Source organism: Pyrus communis, chromosome 3, assembly GCF_963583255.1.
Source record: "Pyrus communis chromosome 3, drPyrComm1.1, whole genome shotgun sequence".
Taxonomy (NCBI): domain Eukaryota; kingdom Viridiplantae; phylum Streptophyta; class Magnoliopsida; order Rosales; family Rosaceae; genus Pyrus; species Pyrus communis.
The window spans coordinates 5682784-5702099 of NC_084805.1; the positions used below are offsets into that span (position 1 = coordinate 5682784).

General features: G+C 36.6%; 2 protein-coding genes across 2 annotated transcripts; both read left to right on the plus strand.

Moving 5' to 3' along the window:
• The first annotated feature begins 595 nt into the window (after nt 1-595).
• On the plus strand, nt 596-1081 carry LOC137730313 (SKP1-like protein 1A). Its single transcript, XM_068469383.1, has one exon. The coding sequence runs from the start codon at nt 596-598 to the stop codon at nt 1079-1081; it is 486 nt and encodes a 161-aa protein (XP_068325484.1).
• Nucleotides 1082-14520: 13439 nt separating this feature from the next.
• Nucleotides 14521-18956, plus strand: LOC137730149 (6-phosphofructo-2-kinase/fructose-2,6-bisphosphatase-like). Its single transcript, XM_068469215.1, has 8 exons — nt 14521-14702; nt 15496-15593; nt 15948-16023; nt 16938-17629; nt 17758-17976; nt 18090-18194; nt 18279-18359; nt 18461-18956. Exons 2-4 carry the CDS (start codon nt 15523-15525, stop codon nt 17058-17060), a joined length of 270 nt encoding a protein of 89 aa, XP_068325316.1. The 5' UTR covers nt 14521-14702; nt 15496-15522; the 3' UTR covers nt 17061-17629; nt 17758-17976; nt 18090-18194; nt 18279-18359; nt 18461-18956.
• The last annotated feature ends 360 nt before the right edge of the window (nt 18957-19316 follow it).

A 19316-nucleotide genomic window follows, 5' to 3' on the forward strand; every position in this document is an offset into this window, starting at 1 on the left:
GAGGCCACACTCAAATGACTCTTCTGCAGCCACAATTGCGCTTACTGGTTCGAAACCATCGATTCATGCTTCGATGATGCCCACAGCACCGCTTCTGTTATCAGTTTCCTACAACTCCGCAGCTACTAGCACGAAAAATTGTTGTGGCAAATTATTAAGCTTGTAGCCTTGTTTCTTCCATAAAGTATGAATCATAATAGTATGGTTTAATTTGTAAAGGTATTTTTTGTTTCAAAAAATTCAGGATGTTTTACACGTCGCCCACACTCATAGATCAATTTTTGGATCACTACTAATCACACGGAGAGAAAAAGAAGCGACCGAAAAAACAAACCCAGAAAAATACTTCTCCTATACGGAATATGAGAATATTTTTTTTTAAATTTACTAAACTAATCCGGAAACAAAAAGGAATTGCTCTCCTGTTCCTACACGGACAAGATAAAAGATCTCTCATCTAGACAGGGACTTAGTAGTATAAAATCCCCAATATCTCGCACCCTTTGAAACACAAAGCATTCAGTCAACCCTCAAAGCGAATTGAATTAATCTCCCAAGTTTTCTCAAACTTAATAATTTTTGAAAGAGCAAGACAATGGCCTCATCATCATCAGCGGATTTGAAGAAGAAGATAACCCTAAAAAGCTCCGACGACGAGATGTTCGAGGTGGAAGAGGCGGTGGCTATGGAGTCGCAGACCATCAAACACATGGTGGAGGACGGATGCGCTGGCAATGCCATTCCTTTGCCAAACGTGACGAGCGCCATCCTTGCAAAGGTCATCGAGTACTGCAGGAAGCATCGTGAAGATGAGGGGGCTACTGCTGCTGACGGCGAGAAAAATGTCAAGGAGTGGGACGCCAAGTTCATGAAGATCGACCAGAACACTCTCTATGACCTAATAATGGCGGCAAACTATCTCGACATCAAGGGCCTACTTGACCTGACGTGTCAGACTGTGGCGGACATGATCAAGGGGAAGACACCTGAACAGATTCGCACGACCTTCAACATCAAGAACGATTTCACTCCAGAGGAAGAAGAAAAGATTCGTAGGGAGAACCAGTGGGCTTTCGAGTGAATTATGATTATTTAACGACATTAATTTCATCATGTTTAATTAGTTCCTTCTATGTAATTGGATAGGGTTAAGCTTACTGTGAGACTGTCAGTGGTATAAATTGTTTTTATTATTTTCTTAAGATATTGAATATATTTAGTCATGGTCCTCTCGCAAGCTTTTCTCAATTCTATTATACTTTTTGTACGGGTGTGCCATAGCATGCAATCAGAACGAATCAAAGAAGCTTGTTTGTGGGAGGAAAAGGATAACTTTGATTCGTATTTTGGCCACTAAAGATAAATTCTTTGACGTGCAAGTAAAACCACACCCCAAATTACTTCTCACACACCCCTTGTTAATTTCTGTCCGTTAATCTTCTTTAATTCATCCCATCCGACGGCTAAAAATTAGAAGGGTGTGTGAGAAGTAAAATAGGGTGTGTGGATATCACATCGCTTTGAACTTTTGCAGTTTTTCTTTAGAGTCGGGCTGCATTAAAAGTAAACAAAAATAAAATCTTCAAAGTGAAAACAACATAAATATGTTTTGGGTTTTTAGTTTTGTATACCTTTCCTTGTACATTTTTTTAACGTCTCCTACCATTCTTTCTCCACTGCTCTTATAAATCGTTACTTCAATGTATCTCTATCTCCAACACAAAAATAAAAATGAAATAATTATTAAATGGACGCTTAGCTAGTTAGCTTATAAACCATTATCTTTCGGTTCAGATTGTAAATCACAATAGCTTTTGTCTTGGTGTTCAGATGGGTTTGGAACCTTCTCTCTTCTAATAATGTAGCAACAGTCATATGCTGTTACCCTGCTTAAAGCCCATCAAAACGACACATAATTATACATCAGAATCATATTTCAACTTTTAAGCATGTATCCAAATCATAAGGTGGAAGAAAGTATTGAATTTTCTATTTGCACTTACATTTGGGAATTAATAAAAGAACAATAACAGTCACTAGTACAAAAACACATTTGCGTGACGCAGCAAATTTCGTCGCGCAAAGTATGTTTGCACGACGCTAAACACAAAACGTCGCGCAAACTGCCTTTGCACGATGAAGGTGCACCTACGTCGCTCAAAGGCAGTTTGCGCAAGATTTTGGCACCAAACCAAGAATGTTTTACGGTTTTTTTCCCAACTTTGCACGACTTAGGTGGCGTCGCGCAAAGTCGACGACTTTTTTTTTTCTTCCTAAAATAACCACCTATAGGGGCCTTTTTCTTCACACTCAACCTTTCTCTTTCACTCTCTTTCAGACTCTCCATCTCTCTCAACCCTCACCATCTTCACCTTCAGGTATTGTATTTATTTGATTAATTAATTAACTATTTATTGATTACATTTATGTTTGGATTTTTTTTATTTTTGTGTATTTATGTTTTTCTTTAATTATTTTCTGGAATTTGGACTTCTGAGTTTTGCATTCAAGCAACTTAATGTTGTGTCTTTGTCGATTTATTTTTAACAAGTTGAGTTTTGGTTTTGAACAATTGAATGAGTAGAATGAATGACTAGGAGTATGAAGGATTTTGATAGGTTTAGGGAAACAAAAGCTAAGAAACTGCAAACTGCTCAGTTAACTCTAATTTAGGGATAGATTGATGTGTCCTAAAAAATGGATAGATTTCATTTCTCACCAAATTGGGAGGAGGAAACTAGAATGTTAGACTTAGAGAAGAAGCTAGTTTACAGCTTTGTCAAACCACTGTTCTATTACGTGGTTAGTAATCATTTTAGGTGCAGTCTCTACCCTTTACAATTTAGAATACATGGTCTCATCATATAGGTCCTTAAACAATAATTTTAAGGCAGGAGTGGAAGGGGTAAACAAGAAGTTAAACTGTGGAAAGTAGAAATTTTGGGTGATGTCAATATGGAATTGTCCCATTTTTTGGTTTAGAAGGATTAATAGTTTGTATCTATTTAATTTAGTTTCACTAATTATTGTGATTTAATTTATTTGTATGCACATATTTTTGTACATCAAGTACAAAATTGTTTTGTGTTGTACGAAGTTAATACTACTTAACTTCGTACACTTTTTTCAAGAAAAGCTTAGTTTCCCGTTTGAGAATTAGTTGGATGTCGTGTATGGATGCGAAAGCATGACTGAGGTCCAATTAATTCTTGAATTGTCTCATTTTTTGGACAATTTGGGAATGCATAGTTATGTGTTGTAGTTTGCAGTTCACAGATTAGGTTTCGATAGTGGAAATTTTGGTAACATTTCTTGATGTTCTTCGATTACACGGTGGATATTATGTATCTACAACGTGCACTTGAAGAACTGTACGGAGATGCTGCCGAAATTAACGCACGTCAAAATTTAATCCATTGGAATCGTAAATTACAGTACATAATTGTGCATTCCTGAATGGGATAAGACCCTTACCAGAGGAATAAGGTGTCAAGACAATAGTTGAAGTTATTGTAACTCTTGTACTTTTATTGGGATTGCAAACAAAATGGACAGACAATGGATACATAATCATAATAGATGTGATGTTGAGTACTTGGATGGAATAAATGAGTTCATTGAATTCGCAACTAGACACAACCTAGGTTCAACTCATATCCGATGTCCATGGAAGAGGTGTAACAACTCAATGTGGGAGACATTCGAAAATGTTCGATTTCATTTAGTAAGAAATGGGATGATGGAATTATGTTAAGTTTCTGGGTGCTTCCGTGATCATTCTTTTACTTATGGGTTGATTTCTTTCCAATCAAATTCATGAGTCTCCTCATTCCCGATCGAACGCGAGAGATCAAAAGTTGGAGAAAATTTCAGAGCAAATGCAGAGAGTCGCATCTCCACCGCCGCAATCGGTTGAGGCGCCGAAGAAGAACAGAATTCAGGTCTCTAACAACAAGAAACCGCTTTTCTTCTATGTTAATCTTGCTAAGAGGTACATAAAGCAATACAAGGAGACTCAGTATTCTGGGTCCGATTGCGGAGGTTTCGTTGATAGCTTGATCATGGCGGTTGGGCAACTCTTGGCGTTTGCACTACTTGCCTGGTAATGTTGCTTTTCTGATTCAGTTGCTTAATTTCATTATTGGGTAACTCGATTTGTTGATTCTTGGAGGGTTCTTAGAGATCTTTGATTAGAACAGTGGACTGTGAATTGGTTTCAATTACTTGCTTTGATCAGTAGGTGACTAGCACAGTTTTTCGATTCATGGAGGTGGTGTTGCTAATTACTTAATTGGGTATATGAAGAAATAGTTGTTCATTACTTAATTGGTAATTCTGAGTCTTGAAGATGGTCTTGGGGATTCAATTTGTTCAGTTTGGATTGCTGCTCAAAGAAAGTACTGTTTTTGTTCTCTGTTTTGTATAGGAAATGGTTGTTGTTTGTTCAAGATTGCAAATCTTGGGAGCTCTTCAGGTTATGATTGTGTGCACTCCAACTGTTTGAAGGAATGGGTCAGTGAATTCTTTGATCTCTATTCTGTTCTTTGGTATAAAAGAAAGATCAGACATGGGTGCAATCCAGGTGTTTGTCGAAATGCCCAACTCAAAAGTTTCATGTGAAGTCTTTGTGGTAGCCTCAGTGTTCTAAAAAACGCCCTAGGCGGTTGGGTGGTTTTTTTTATTTTTTTTATTTTATATATATATATATATATATATATATATATATATATATATTTTTGTGAAATTTGTTTAAAGTCTAAGTTCTAATTATACCTTGAAATTTTGTTAATTTTATAAAATAGGTGTGTTGTGTATCAACTTAAATTCTGGGATGCTAAAAATAAGTATCTTACATTACTAAATTTCCTTATTTTCCTCCTATTTTCCATTTTATGTTGTTTTAAATTGTGAACTTGTTGTACATGTGTCATCCTACAATACTCCTCACTATGGTTATATGACATATATGCTTAATGTGTTTTAAATTTTAGACTTGTTGGATACTCTTTTTGTATTTTATCATTCTTTTATTATCTTATCCATGGATTTCATACAAGTATAATTTTTTGTAAGTGTCAATATGCATTTATTTACAAGATATACAAGAAATTTACCTAAATCTGCCTAGGCACCACCTAGCTGCCTAGGCCCTAGGCACTAGCCCGCCGTTCGACTAGCCTCTAGCGTTTTTTAGAACCTTAGGTAGCCTTAGCTGAACTTCTGTGGGATCAATTGAAAACCAAAAGGACTCCTTCTAGAAGCTCGTCAAAAGTGCAACAACCATTTAGTTCTAGGTTCATGGATGATCTTCTTGCATTTTTGGATGGATCAGAAGATACGACAAATGAATGTATAGTATGTGTTGTCATTCACAACATTGATGGACCTAGATTAAGGGAATCAGAAATCCAACAGTGTCTTGCATGAGTTGTTTCTTGTTTTCATATTTGCTTGTGGCCTTTATCGATCATGTCCATGCACCTCTTTTGAAGAACAAGGGATTGACTCCGGATGCTTATAGTTATGATCTGTTGGTTTCTGCTTTCTGCAAAGAGGGGAGATTGGATTGGCAATAGAGTTTTTGGATTACATGATATCGGATAACTGCTTGCCAGATATTATGAACTATAATATGATATTGGCTGCGTTGTGTAAGAGTGGAAAGGCTGATCAGGCTTTGTAACTCTTTGAGAACCTCGGTGAAGTGGGATGTCCTTCGAATGTGAGCTTATACAACACCATGTTCAGTGCACTGTGGAACCGTGGAGATAGAGTTCGAGCTTTACAAGTGGTATCAGAAATGGTAAGCAAAGGAATAGATCCCGATGGGATTACTTACAATTCGTTTATATTGTGGTTGTGCAGTATATTTTCTTATCTCAGCCTATAATTTCAGAGTCTAACCAACTCAGTTGTTAGCATGAATTTACCGTAAGTCTGATTATACAATGAAGTTTAAAAAAGCTGTACATGGTAAATCCCACGTAGAGTAATTCCGTGATATGAATAGGTAAATCCCACGAAGGGTAGAAGAAGTTGTTAACAGTAAATCCCACAAAGGGTATTCTCATGTTTTGAGTAGGTGAATCCCATGAAGGGTAATCCTACATAGATTCAGTTGTTGAAATTGTGAAGGCTGATGCCACTATTTAAAGAAGTTGTTTTTGGTAAAATCCACGAAGGGCGATCTCGTGGTGCTATAGTTAAGGCCGATGCGACATTATAGTTTGTTAATTTTATGTTTTTTGTAAATATTAAAGGCCAAAGCCAAGTTGAATGAGATTGTTAACGGTAAATCCCACGAAGGGTTTACCCGTAAAAAGTTGTTATACCAGCATGAAGGTGTGCTACGACTCCTTTATACAAGGTTGTTCTTTGATTGAAACTCATGTGAGAGGCAGAGGAATATTGGATTTTTTGGATGGGAAGATTGTATCTGTAAGGGTTGAAATTCTTTGGGAAATAACCAATATGAAATTGCACCGTTCTTGAGTATAGATTTGGTTCTGGATACTTGTCAATGTAGTTAACATGGGTCAAGATCAGAGTCGTGATGGATTAGGACTGACAGCTAATGTTGACCTTCAAAAGCAAAGGGGGCCATATGTTCATGTAGAATCTCTTCAACATCAGCCAATTGGTCTCCATATAACTATTACTGCAGCTACTGTCATGGCAGGAGCTCTAGGTGGTGCTTAGTCAAGGTGCTACAGTGACGCCCAAATCCCTTATGGGTTTCATTATTGCAGCTATGAAGATCAAGCAGATGTCTCAAATTGGATGAAGTGGAATTGTAAGATTGCAGATGGTTCAACTCTGTGTTCTGTTTTATGGTTTCCTAGCAGTGATTGCAGATGTTCTTCCAATCTCAAACTGGGTTTCCCCAGTTAAGATTGAAGGGGAGTATTAAGTATCCAAGTTAGCAATACAGTTAGTAAGTTGGTTAGAGTAGTTAGGCTTTCTCTTATGAAAGCAATTGTGTAACCTTTATTCTATCAATTAATACAAAAGCATATTTCTCTCTCTAAATCTTTCTCTCTCTCTAAAACTCTATGTGTTCATCTTTCTTCTCTTCATCTTTTTTCTTGATTTTCTTTTCAATTCCCAAAAATTGCAATGTAGTTAACAATATTAGCATGGAGAAGGATTGAACCAAGCTTCGTCTTCATATGTGGCACGAGTGGAGACTGTTGAATCTAGTGTGGATCCTAGTGAACAAGTTATGAATATTCTAAATGACGTTTATCTATACGCCTCGAGCAACACCAATTAGGAAGAGGGAGATGACGGTTGTCCAACCATGGACAGTGAGGCATTAAAAAACTATTGAAAAATGCCAAGCAAGAATTATATCCAGGTTGCGAGAACTTTTCAATGCTCATAGCAATTGTGGAGTTGATGCATGGAAAGATCAAATTTCGTTTGTCAAACAAGTGTTTTGATTACTTTTTGGGAGTTATCAAAAGGATGCTTCTAAAGGAGAATTGTTTACCTGAAGATCATAAAAGTGTCCAAAAAGTGTTGAAGGGTCTCGGATTGGGGTATGAAAAAATTCACGCATGTGTAAATAATTGTATATTGTTCTATAAGGAGAACAAACAGTTGGATAAATGCTCTATCTGCAATGAGCCGAGGTTTAAAATGACATCACGAAATAGAAAGACCAAGATTCCACAAAAAGTAATGCGTTATCTTCCATTGAAGCCTAGGTTGTTGTGATTGTACATGTCGATGCATAGCGCAACCAACATGAGATGACATAAAGAAGGATGGATAAATGACGATGTTATGAGGCATCCTACAGATGGAGAGGCATGGAAAGAATTCGATTAGATGTACCTTGATTTTGCAGCTGACCTGCGCAACATCAGATTAGGACTTGCCACTGACGGCTTTAATCTGTTAGGGGTTTTAAACCATATCCACAGCACTTGGTCGGTCATCGTGTTTCCTTATAATCCGCTGCCTTGGAAGTGCATGAAAAAAAAAAAAAAAACATGATGTTGACTCTATTAATTACCAAAGATCCATGAAAGTCCATTGATGTTTATTTGTGGCCGTTGGTTGATGAGCTAAAAGATTTATGGGAAAATGGTGTTCGTACATACGATAAGTATATTGGGCAGATGTTCACAATGCAAGTGGCAGTGATGTGGACAGTAAACGATTTTCCAGCGTATGCAATGTTTCTGGGTGGATGACTAAGGGTTATTTGGCATGTCCAATATGCAAGGAGAACGTAACATCGTCTTGGCATGTGAGAAAAGTCTGTTATCTTGGTTATCATAGATGGCTCCCTTGGGATAACGAGTGGCATTAGAATGATAAAGCCTTCCACGGCACAAAAGAGACTCGGCCAAGACTAAGAGAATGGTCTGGAGATGAGATTTTGGATCAGTTAAACCGTTTGGAATTTGATCATTTCGGCAAAGGGGTCAGTAACCCCAGACCAACTACACACCTGAACTGGACGTACAAGAGTATGTCACTTAAGCTCCCGTACTGGTTAAAGTTAAAATTGAGACACAACCTCGATGTTATGCATATTGAGAAAAATATGTTTGATACTTTGGTCAGGACAATTTCAAGACATTGAAAGAAAAAGCAAAAGACACGATTGAAGCTCGCCTCAATTTGGAACGAATGGGCATTAGGTGATCCTTGTGGATGAAGAAAGTCAGTGGTACATTGAAGAAAGGCCATTCCTTTTTTATAGTTAAGTCGAATGGGAAGAAAGAGTTTTTCAACTTTATTTATTTTGTAAAGTTTCCAGATGGGTATACTTCCAATATCTCGCGTTGCATGAACATGAAGGGGTGTAAATTTTCAAACATGCAGAGTCATGACTGTCATGTGATACTCCAACACCTTTTTCCGGTTGGTATTCAACACTTATTGCCTCGTAATGTGGTGAAACCAATTGTGTTGTTGTCGACATTTTTTTCGCAGTTGACTGCAAGGTGTTTGTGGAAGTCAAATGTTAAACAATTGTAAGACGACATTGTGAACGTCTTATGCAAGTTCGAACAGATATTTCCCTCAGCTTTCTTTACAAGTATGATTCACATGATGATTCGCTTGCCAAATGAGGCATTGTTTGCCAGACCAATGAACTGTCTATGGATGTATCCAATAGAAAGGTACTTATTATATAAAACAGATTCATGATTAACGAATGCTTTGAATAATTTATAGCATACCTTTTATTTGTGCATATATCTTGGTGAGTTGAAAAAGTGTGTCCGAAACAGGGCAAAGCCCTAAGGATTACTTATGGAGGCATGGGTCGCATATAAGTCACTTACTTTTTGTGCAATGTATCTTCAAGACGTTGAGACAACTTTCAATCGTTCTCAACGTAACAATGACGATGGTGTCAGAAAAGAGAAATTGTCTATTTTTGCCCAAACTGCGCGACCATTCGGAGATTCTGTAAAAGGTGAATTGTTTACCAAAAAGGACATAGAGGTAGTGCATTGGTTCATACTCAACAATTGTGATGAGGCTTTGCCATACCTTCAAGAGCATGAACAGTTGATGAAGTGGGAACATCCTTCACATTCATATGCCAAGAAGCACCTTGACTTGTTTCCTTTGTGGTTTCACGCACATGTAAGTGGTATGTGTTTTGAATTGAGCATATTTTCCACATTGTTCATGCCCGTCTTTAAATTTGGTTACACTAACAGGTTAAATCTGCTCCCCTGAAATTATTCTTCTCTACATAGAAATTATATGCTTTGTCTCCTTTTCTTGTTTATGGCTTGAATTCCTTGCAGGTTGGATGAAATCCTTATTCATGGCTTGAATTCCACACACGGGTGTTAAGTTGAAGTATAAATAATGGCAGTGGCAGTTGGTCGTTTCACTGATGAAAACTTGTTCCAAACTGAGTAAAGTATGTTTGACTCCTATGGTGTATGAACCGTATAAAACAGGAATGGGAGAAATTACTTTTGAAAAGGTGAAGTATAATATAAGTAGACACCATTTTGTTTCCTTCCCAAGTATAAAAACAAATGTTTCCTTCCCAAGTATGCTTAGACAATTGAATGATACCATGAGCTTATTAGTTGCTACTTACCGTTCACATCTTTTTAGTTAACTGTTATGTGGTTTGGAATGTTGTCTTCTGTATTACTGCTTTATGAAACTGCATTTTACATTGGCGAATGTGGATTTTGCAGATGTAAAGGCAGTCATGAAAAACTCAGGAACTGCAATGCTCGGAGTAGGTGTTTCCTCCAGCAAAAACCGTGCAGATGAAGCAGCTGAACAGGCGACTTTGGCTCCTCTGATTGGATGTTCAATTCAATCAGCTACTGGCGTTGTGTATAATATCACAGGTGGAAAGGACATAACCCTGCAGGAAGTCAACAGAGTGTCTCAGGTAACATTACGGGGCTTTATGCTTTAATCTTGAAGGAAGAAAGGGACACTGAAAAATTTTCTGCTTCCGTATTAATCTAATGAGAGCATTGACTATATTGAAAAGTGGTCTCTTCAGTTTTATGGAACGAGGGAAAAAGTCACTTTAGTGAGCTCGAAATAGCTCCTCAGGATTTACATCTTACATCCCCCATAGTGGGAATCAATTCTTCTACCTCTACATTTTCATTTTCGAAGATGAGGGGGAAGTCGTAAATTGTTGCTTGTGGTTGGTGCTGGTAGCCCTTTTTTATTTTCTCCTTTCCTTGGCCTAATGAAGTCTGCAAACTATTGTAAATTTTCAGGTCCTTCTGCTAACTTAATATTTGGGGCCGTTGTGGATGATCGCTACAACGGAGAGCTTCATGTGACTATTATTGCAACAGGCTTTTCGCAGTCATTTCAGAAGACACTACTAACAGACCCCAAGGCAGCAAAGCTGCTTGACAAGATTGCAGGGGCCCAAGAAAGCAGAGGGATTCCCCTTCCCCTAAAGTCCTCAACCTCGTCCTCCACCATTTCATCAAAACCGTCGCCGAGAAAGCTTTTCTTTTAATTCAATTTGTATTTTTTCTCAGTCACTTGTGCATTTTGCCTTGTAATGATACTGAAGTTCCAATCTATGAGATTTCATGTCATTATTTTCAGTCAAATCCTTTTATCTATTTCACCTCCCGCTTTTTACTTTCACTGCGTTTTATAACAAAATTTCAAGAAGCATAAACTTGAGATTGGCTTAATCAGTGGTCTCTCAAATATACGTAAACACATTACATGTTTCAGTCATTTTTCCTCATGAAAATGTGAAGAAAAGTTAATGGGGATATTTTATATTTGAAAACAAAAATAAAAAATTGAAGAGTTGGAAGAGTTGGACGTCAATGTTGAAGCCATCTGCTTCACTTTCGATCTTAAATTTCCTATCATATCCTTTCGACGATTCATCTCTTTCTCTTATCTGAGTTTCAAAAATGGCAGCATAAAGAATGTCATACATGTTGAATTGTAATCTTGTCTTGGCCCAAAAATAATTGATCCAGCCCATACACAAAGAAAGATCCATGCACATGCTAGAGAATTCTAGCAAAGTTCAAGTTGGTGGAAGAGTCTAGAAGAATGGTGAGGATTCCACCAACATACAAGATTAGTGTAGATAATTCTAGCTTAGGAAGGTAGTGGAATTATCTAGATATCTCTAGCATGATGTTTCCATGCTTCTCCAAGGTTTCATCCATGCCTATAAAAGGAGAAGGCATCCACACCATTTGTAACAACCAAGAGAGCAAGTAGTAAGAAGTGAGAGTGTCAAGTAAGAAGTAAGAAGAAGCAACAAAGCTTCTAAGAGCGTTTGAGAGTTTCCTTTTGTACTAAGTTTGTGAGTGAATAAAAACCTTGTGTAATACTTTGAGAATTCTTTCTTTCTCTTGCCTATCAATTTTGCTGTGTTACATTATTCTTTGTGAGATAAACATCTCCAGAGTAGTGAAGCACTTTTAAACCCCAACAATACAATGATAGCCAGAAGTATCTTTAACATTATGAAGGACTATCTTACTATAACTATGTTTGATTTTGATCAAAAGTTTCATAAGCTTCTATCACAAACGGTGATCACATGAAATACAAACTCAAAGAACTCATAACTTGGGAATAAACCCCGTCACATGCGACATTGACCAATAGAAACCGGAAATGAAAGAAGAGCATACAACAGTGTTCAATTCCTATATTTGTTCCGATAGCAGTTTGGTGTATGCATTAAAACAAGTCAACTGTGATGACTTACATGTGCTGTTTTCCAGGGAGTTTTGACAGAAGGGACTGTAAGCTATCAAGTCTAGTCCCCAATATTGTAATCTTCCGCTGTATAGCAGAGACATGACGCTGGGTGTCAGGACCTGCAGGCAATGTACTCAGTTCAAATATCATACCACTGATATCATCAGCAAGTTTTGTTGCTTCGTTATATTCCTTTATCCATGAGTCCGAAGAAGATGCAATTGTACTGAAATAATCGCTGCATGCATAATGTACTCAGTTCAGATATCATACCACTGATATCATCAGCAAGTTTTGTTGCTTCGTTATACTCCTTTATCCATGAGTCCGAAGAAGATGCAATTGTACTGAAATAATCGCTGCATGCATAATGTACTCAGTTCAGATATTATACCACAGATATCATACCCTTATTACTTGTAATAATAGCTCCATTCATAATGACATAATAAATACAGCAGTTATATATCATTCTATGTTAAATTCTATGTTAAGATACTGAACTAGGGTTAGGGTTTGCTTGTTAACGATCCTTACACATGTTTACATGTATAAGGATCGTTAACAAAAGTAAGAAGAAAATTCTCAAAACCAAAAGATGCAAATCGAGTGCTTTTGAAGCAACAAATCCACAATTCAAGCTAGGTAAAACAATTTGAACCAATTCAAGTAATTAAATATTCAATCAAAGCAACTGATGCTCAGATAAAATCGATGCAAATTCAAAACTTGAAACAAATTAAGAAGTAATTAAACAACATGCACAAACCTAAACGATCCCACATAACCTATAATTCGCCAAAAAAAATGCGGATCGACCCTAAATTCTAATCGAAATTGTCAAAACGAAACAAAGAAATTTTTTATCTCGATCATAAATTTACGGGGGAAAACAAGATTGAAATTGGTATGATCCCAATGTAGATGGTGATAAATTACCTGATTTAGGGATTGTGATTGTGGGCCGTGAAGAATGGGGAGATCGGGACGAGGTATCGGGATAGTGACGAGAATTGAGACGAGGGAGATGGTTTAACTTTAACGGGAGGAGACGACGTCGTACAGGGGAGAGGGCGAGAGGGCAGAGACTGATCCTTGCAAAAGGATGACGTTGTTTGTATCTGCAATAGGATAAAGAAAGAAAAAAAAAAAAAAAAAAAAAAAAAAAACCTTTGCGTGATGAAGGTACACATGCGTCGCACAAATAAGACATACGTTTTTTTTTTTTTCCTTTTGCTTTTCTTTTGGGATTCTTGCATTGCCTTTTTCTTTTGTGGTATCCATTTGTGTAAATGCCTTAAATTGATGATATCGAATTAGTTCATTGTATTCATATAGGGTTAAAAAGTGTAGCTGTAAAAAATCATCAAAATCGGAGTTTAAATAACCGTTAAATCATGATTTTTTTGTTTATAACCGTCGAAAAGTTTTGTCTCGTTACTTGATCTCTAAACGTTTTTTTTTTGTGCGATTCTTTGTGTATGCGATCTCGAAGCATATACAAACAAGTTTGACGGTTGGATCGTTGAAACTAGTTTGGTAAAATGCGTATCCATTAAAACGATAGATTCTGTAACACTTAGAGTTTATTTATACTTTCGTCAAGTATAACATAAGATTTTATGTTATCCACTTGTGTACATATTTTAAATTAATGATCGAATTAGTTCCTTGTATTCATATAAGATTTAGGAGTGTAGCTGTAAAAAATCATCAAAATTAGAGTTAAAACTACTGTTAAATCGTGATTTTTTTCGTTTATAACCGTCGAAAAGTTTTGTCCCGTTACTTGATCTTTGAACCTTTTTTTTTCGATTTTTTGCGTATGCGATCTTGAAACATATACAAACAAGTTTGACGGTTGGATCGTTGAAATTAGTTTCGTACAATGCATATCGCATCAAGTTTAATGATATATATATTTATTAAGTACATTTAAATTTATTTATTTTTTACGTATAACACTGAAGAAATCGAATGATATGTATATTTATTAAGTAGCTACCAATTTATTAGTTTGGTTTTTGTTAGAAAAATATATTCTTGTGGGTTTTATATAAAAAAAATTGAATTTGAAACGAGTAAGGTTACATTTTCATTAATTTTTATAAAAGTTTTTTTAAATAAAAAATACCTTGTGCGATGCCTTTATGTGGTCGTCGCACAAAATCATTTTGCATGACGTCGAATTGTATACCTCCGTCTCACCGGTTGTGATAATTTTGACGGTACAAGTGTAAAAAATAAGCGCCTTTTTTGAATTTTTCAAGTTTTGACAAAATCTTCCCAGACCCAGACTCTCTCTCACACGGTCTGTCTCATCCCTCTCACTCATCACGCCGTCTCTCTCCCGTAGCCTTCCTCTTGTTTGCTCATCACGCTCGAACCCCAAATCACCCCAATCTCGAACCCTACTGTCGGTTGTCTCTTTCCCTCTTGTTCTAAACGATGGGCAGCCACCACCCCATTCGTCGTGCTTGTCTCTCTCCTTGAAAGTAAGTCTAATTACAAATTATGGAATTGTGAAATTAAGGATTTTCATTGTGAATGGGTTTTTACTTGGGAGAAATTATTAGGAAATTGGCTGAATTTCAGGGTTTAAGAATTTCATTGTTGTTGTTTCTTGTTTGCAGTTTGAAGCAATTTCAGTATAGATTTTCACTTACTAGATTTTGCATGAAACCCTAATTTCCCCAAGTTTTTGAAAGTGGTCAAGGATCCAGCAGTGTAGCACATGTATTTAGTGTGATTATTACCCAGATTGAGTGAACTCCTGCATAACAGCTGCAATTTCCCTCACAAGTTGAGTAACAGGGATAGGTTCCTGTTAGCGTTGAGGTACACTGCAAACGACCAAATTTTAACAGTGGTGTTTTCATATGAATCAAGCATATTTGTTATGTTATTAGTGACAGTAATTCTCTTAAAATGGGTGATCTCTTTCCAGCTTAATTCAATCTTGATTGCTAGACTTCGTAATTATTATCATAGCATAAAACTAACAATCTGTATAACAATCTGACCATAATCTGTTGGTACTGCACTTGATGAAATTACAGTTAACCATCTTAGTAAAAGGTTCATCTTTTAAATTGCACTTGTAATTACCATACCAAAATCTTACTGAGGAATCTCAATATAAAAAACTGAGATAAGTTGATTATCCCCAAGCCCTAAACGCCCTCCCCACCCCCAGTGCCTCTTTTCCGCTCCTTTGGCTCTTTTTTGGTTGTTTTGTCTCTTCATACTTTGGTCATGTGTTCATATATTTCTGGTACACTGTTGTAGGTGAATACACACCTCACGCCCCGCTCAATGTTACTTACTAGGCATGGAGAGAGTAAGGATAATGTTAGAGGCAGAATTGGAGGAGACAATCCTTTGAGGTTTGCCTTTGCTGTTGATTATCAAGACTAAAAATACAGGTTTATTCATGCTAAAATATGCATAGTATAGTAACCGCTCAAACTTATCTTGATTATCTCGTCTTTTTTTTTTTTTTTTACATTTAAGTATGCTGCTATTCATGTTTCTATTTGCTAATATACAATGATGTCGCTCCCGCCACAGTTTCATTTCAGTCTATTATACAATTTGGTTTTGCTTCATTATAAGACCTGTTCCTTTGATTTTTTCTTTTTTTTCCTACTTTCGTCATAATGCATTTTAAATTCCACGTAAATTTTGTTTTTTGATGGTAGTCAGTAGTTACCAAATGATATTCCTAATTGTTTCAACAGTGATACCGGAGAAATTTATGCACAGAAACTTGCTAACTTTGTTGAAAAGCGACTGAAATCAGAACGGGCTACTTGTGTAAGCTTCAGCAATATCTAATGTTCAGTTTTAATTTTGTTGCTTTCCATATGAAGTAAATGCTTGCTGTGGGTTGATCCTTGTTTCTCATGTAGTCTACATATATCTGTTGATCCCAAAAAGCAAGTCTACATCTCCCTTTTACACAAACGTGCTTTGACCGTGGGTGGTGTGATGGATAAAGCTAAATGTTAATTAGAAGATATATAATATCAGCTGTTTAACATTGGAGAACTATATAATATGCTTTTGACTGTACAGTTGCTAACTATTGTTCTAAGAATCTAGAAAGAAAAATTTCAGTTATTTTCATTTATTATGTGCAGGAAATAGCTCTAAGATACCTCAAGTTAATTCAAGGTTATCAAGCTTTTTCAATTTCAATTTTGCAGTTGATCCAGTTATAGGTTTAAGTTAGACTGAAACTAGTTTGGTTTTTACCAATATTTGGAGTTCTATATATTTGGAGTTGCTTCTCTTACCTTCCTACCTGTTTACTAGTTAGTCTCTATGGTCATGTGTCTGGTTGAATGGCTTGTACGAAGTAAACTGTTTTTCTACGGTACTTTGATCATATCAATTAGTCTAATGAAGTTTTGGTACCTTTGATTGATTACAATGTTTGCTTACTAGAGTGTTTATTGGGCATCCTGAAACATGTTTTAGTTGTTATAAATATTGATTCAGATAATCTTTACAATTTATCACAGATTTCCAGTGTTGGATTATCCATTATTTTTTGTTTCACTTGATGCAATTTTTTTTGTTGGCTATGAAAATGGATAGGTAGTTCCTCTTGTTTTGAAATTAAGAACGTTGGTAACCTACTTACTTATTACTTTGGCTGATGATTGATTAGTTTCAAATGCAAGAAAGGATTAGTTTCTAATGTTATAATTTTACGGTTCGAAAAGTGTATAGATGTCGCGGTTGATCACTCGTCGTCAAAGTGTGACCAATGTGCCTCCCTCATTACCAGCATTTACTGCTCCAGGCGTGAATGCTCCATTGATTGGGGAGCCTGCACCCCTTACTAAGGCTACTCCTACGGCGTCCCACATGCCCACATCATCAACGTCATCAGTGTCGGTTCAGCCGCTCTGTGCACAGCGGCCTCATCGACGGCGTCGCAATTCAGAACCTTCTAATCACACTTCCTCGTCATCCAGAGTTGAGGGTGGGGGCTCCCAGCCAAGCAGTTTTTTTTTTTATAATTCTCACTACGTTGTATTTTTTTCATTTTAAAACTATTATTTTTATGATTGTGAAATTTTGCTGGATTGTGAAAATGTGTTGTGGGTTGTAAATTATTGTTATTTTACTTTTTTAAGGTTTTGGGAAATGATATAATATTAGGGGAGGTTTTGCAAAATTTTATGTAGAAATTTAAGCTTATGGTTTTCACCATTTAAGTTTTTTTGGGCAGCTAAAAAAAAACACCAGGGGGCCTAATTGAATGCTAAAGGCGGCGCAGATTGTACATCTGTCCACCTCCTTGATCAAGATTGCGTATGACTCACGACATCGTGGAGCGACTACCTCACAGTGTGAGTCTTGGGTAGAAATTCCCGAGGAGACAAAGATACCGGTGCGAGACAAGTTGTCGGTGAGTATATTAATTTTTAGCCTTTTATCATTTTTTTCAATTATGTTTACAAATATTATAAACCAAAGTATATTATCTTAATATTATTAAATTTCTTACTATTATTTTTTTGTTTTTCATATTTGAAGGTCAATTTTGATTTTAAGGACATATCCCCCGAGGTCATCACCTACTTAGATGAGACCTTCGCAAACTGGTACAAAAATTGGAAGAGCGATCTTCATGTGTATTTTAAGGAATGGGATGATCCGGAGACTACTTGCCTAGAGGGTTACCTATCCGAGTTAGCGGACCGGCCGAAGGATTAGGAGTGGCTTTGCAACCATTTTATGGACCCAAAATTTGTGGTATGTACATAATATTTTAATAATAATTCATTACTGTTTTAGTTATTTTTTAAGCTTTTTAAAATAATTTCTTTCAAATAGTCGCACTAACATGTATATTCTATGTTTAACAGAAGAAATATGTTGCTAGCAAGAGAGCTCGGGACTCAAAGAAACTTCTACACCATTCCGGTTCAAAGCCCTTTTCATATAGGCTTGAGGCACGACGTCAGGTAAAAGTATATTAATTTTGAAATTTTATACAATTTATTTTTTTTTATTATTGATTAATAAAATTTTCTTAATATTTTTTTTTTCTTCAGGAGGGTTCTAAGTTCCCAGAGATCGACCTGTTCTAGGACGTTTACGTTCGACTTGGCGATGAGACCATTGAGCAGCTTCATGTAAGCATATGTAATTGTTATTATTCTTATATTTATGAATCGTTCAAATATTATTTATATTTTGTTATTAAACATTATATTTTTTTTCTTTATTATTACAGGCTGCTATGGTGAAAAAGAGCGCTGCAGTTCTCCAAGAAGCAACATCGTAGCTTCCCCTGGAGGCCTTGATCGGGGACGTCACTGTACCTGAGGATGTAGGTTTTCAGATCATGACTGAGGTCCTGGATCAAAAGTTCAGTCGTCGTCATGGCAAGGTTGTTCGGTGTATGGGGAAAGCGTGGGTTCATGAGACGGGTGCCTTTTCTTCCAGATCAAACACAGGAGAGGTCAGTGCCCTGAAGGAGGAAGTGACAACCCTAAAAGGTCAGCTTGCAGCCCAGGACAAGCATATAAAGGCCCAGAGCGAGCAGATGAAGGCCCAGGGCAACCAGATGAGTATGATTATACAAGCCTTAGCGATGTCTGGTCCCCAAATCCCAATACCAGGACCTAATCTTGCTCCACCTTCTACCTCCCAGCCACTTCGCCCAGTCAATACCCAGTAGTCTGATGTATCAAACCTAGAAGATTACTTATTGTAGTTTTTTCTTTTTTTGTTCGGACATCTTGTATGTACATTTTCATATAGTTTATAATTAAATAATTTTTCTTGGTTTATTATTTATTGTTTAGAATTTAATTACAACATTTATTAAAAATTAAAAAAAAAAATTTGTAAAAAAACAAAAAAAAGAGTTTGCATGATGAAGAAGTTCCATATGCCACGCAAAGTGTCTTTGCACAACGCACATACCTACATCATGCAAAGTGGGTTTGTGCAATGCACAAACCTACGTCGTGCAAAATATTTTTTGTACTAGTGAGTGTGTTTATTCATTTCTACGTCATGATTAAGCATTTGTGGAATCATCTACAGGGTGATAGAATTTGTTGAAAAACCATATAGAATCTGCT

Coding starts and splice junctions, on each gene's coding strand:
- LOC137730313 (XM_068469383.1), top strand. CDS start 596: ATGGCCTCATCATCATCAGCGGATTTGAAGAAGAAGATAACCCTAAAA.
- LOC137730149 (XM_068469215.1), top strand. CDS start 15,523: ATGTTACTTACTAGGCATGGAGAGAGTAAGGATAATGTTAGAGGCAGA. Junction 15,594..15,947: donor GGAGGAGACAATCCTTTGAG/GTTTGCCTTTGC, acceptor TTGTTTCAACAG/TGATACCGGAGAAATTTATG. Junction 16,024..16,937: donor AATCAGAACGGGCTACTTGT/GTAAGCTTCAGC, acceptor CGGTTCGAAAAG/TGTATAGATGTCGCGGTTGA.